Source organism: Eimeria acervulina, genomic scaffold (genome assembly GCF_000499425.1).
Source record: "Eimeria acervulina Houghton genomic scaffold, Eah_scaff2698, whole genome shotgun sequence".
Classification (NCBI taxonomy): Eukaryota; Apicomplexa; class Conoidasida; order Eucoccidiorida; family Eimeriidae; genus Eimeria; species Eimeria acervulina.
Window position 1 is genome coordinate 1 of NW_013548091.1, and position 2,105 is coordinate 2,105.

General features: G+C 41.8%; 1 protein-coding gene across 1 annotated transcript; it reads right to left on the bottom strand.

Annotated features, from left to right (window-relative positions):
* Positions 1 to 329: 329 nt before the first annotated feature.
* Positions 330 to 2,008, bottom strand: EAH_00067280 (heat shock protein, putative; the record flags this gene model as incomplete). Its single annotated transcript, XM_013392555.1, has 3 exons — positions 330 to 506; positions 826 to 1,233; positions 1,733 to 2,008. 3 exons carry the CDS (start codon positions 2,006 to 2,008, stop codon positions 330 to 332), a joined length of 861 nt encoding a protein of 286 aa, XP_013248009.1.
* Positions 2,009 to 2,105: the final 97 nt, after the last annotated feature.

Consider the following 2,105-nt stretch of genomic DNA (forward strand, 5'->3'; position numbering starts at 1 on the left):
TATATATATATATATATATACCCGTCATATTGATACATACAGATTATGTTCTAATAGACAGATACATGCCATGTTCTAGTATACTGATATATACGTACACATCATAACTTGCCCATGATGCGTTAAGTTCTGGTTTAAGGTGTTTGTGGTGTTGACGTCCCCGGACAGCGACGTTTAAGGTGTACGACCTCATGAAATTAAAAAGTGGTATATACTTGAATAATAATGGCACGACAATTTCAATCTAAATGTTTAATAATGAATAACAATACAACGATAATGTAACCTACAACAACTAGTTAACTAGATAATTATATCTATGGGTTGTCTTACTTCGCCATTCTTCTTCCTCCGTATTTGTGTGACCAGGCCCTGCCTAGAATGAAGGCCTTAGCAGAGTCGGAGACTTCCAACGTAATCCCTCTCTTACTCAATTCCTTAATCAGGTGCGAAAACATCAAATCCAAAACTCCCCTCATCGCACTCTCTGTCAGCGGCTCAAATATCTGCAAAGGAGGCAAACATAATACTTATTAACTAATATTTTACACACTATGAACAAGGCAACACATTTTTCCTCTCGTAGTAGAGCAAGTAGATTGTCTCAACAGCAAACAAACTTATTGTTCTGTAATACTGCAATGAAGTCCTTCAACGTGAACCATATATGAACCCCGTTAATGACGATTAAATACATACGCAAACAGCCACGCGGGCACTCTCTGCCAAAGTAGTCACCGCCGTCCCAACTAAAAGACTTTTATTCGTTAAGGTACTTATGTCCGTTTAATATATAATTTTAAAATTTAAGCATTGGTGTCCTACAACAATCTTTGTCATTCTTCCAATGACTTGCGGTTTGAAGTAGCCGAGGACTTCCTGCATGACTTTTTGCCGCATTTTCGTAAGCACTTCTTTGGGCGAGTTTCCTGTGTTCCACTGTTCTCCTTTTTTCTTTTCTACAGCTTCCGCAGTGGATCCTTTCTTTTGGTCTTTGCTTTCAAAGGACCCAGCAACGTTGGCGCCTGCCTTGGCCATAGCGAACTTCTCCAAGCTGTTCTTATCCTTATTGAAATGAGCCAAAGGAGTCACTGCCCCCCCAGCCATCGCCCGCGCCTCCTTATAACCTTCTAAGATGTACTGCTGGCCGATGTTCGATGTCATTATTATTATGGTGCTGGTGAAATCCACTCGCACGTTCTTCGTGTCCGTAAGGTGACCCTCGTCCAACATCTATATGTAACCAGCACACACCAACAGGATTACGATTATTATCACTACCATTATTATTACTAATGATTACTATTGCTATTATTGTTACTAACGAGGAGTTGGGAGCAGCTGACAGGCTCAGGGGATGGTGGTTGTGTAATGCAGAAAATAGAATGGAGCGAAATCAGTCATTTCAACGAACAAAACACAAAAGGAAACGGACAGGAGGAGACAATGACAACAAATAAATGCAAATAGCGGCTGAACGAGCGCGAAGGAAAGTAGGCAAACGAGACTAAAAGCACCTGTTTCCTCACAGGGAGGAGCAGACACCAGTGTCATCGTGGGCATAATATACTATTTCAAGTTATTTCGTATGAGGTAGGCGCAGAGACCAGTCAAAGACATGTTTGTGCATGCTCAAGTAGGTTACTTCATTTCATTACAGCAAGGAGCAGATAGAAGACGTTTTGTATTGCATTTTCTACCAAGCTGTTTCTCTATTAAGTAACTTCCTTACAGGCAAAAGGAGAGACCAAAGGTTTTTGTGTGCATTTTCTACTTCATCAAAGAGAACGACGCTGTGGGGTTTCTGGCGAACGGCTTCCGTCAGCTGGCCGCCCTCGTCGTTGCCCATGTACCCAGGAGGAGGGCCGATGAGGCGAGAAATGCTGTGCGCCTCTTGGTACTCCACCATGTCCAGCCTAATCAAATTCTTTTCCGAGTGAAATACCTCCTCTGCTAGTGCCTTCGCCAGCTCTGTCTTACCCACACCTGGAAAAGTAATGTCACGCATAATAATAACAGCGCAACAATACAAATACGTACATATATATATATATATACACGTCTATATACCTGTGTATATTATATGTGTATGCGTGAGCATGTGT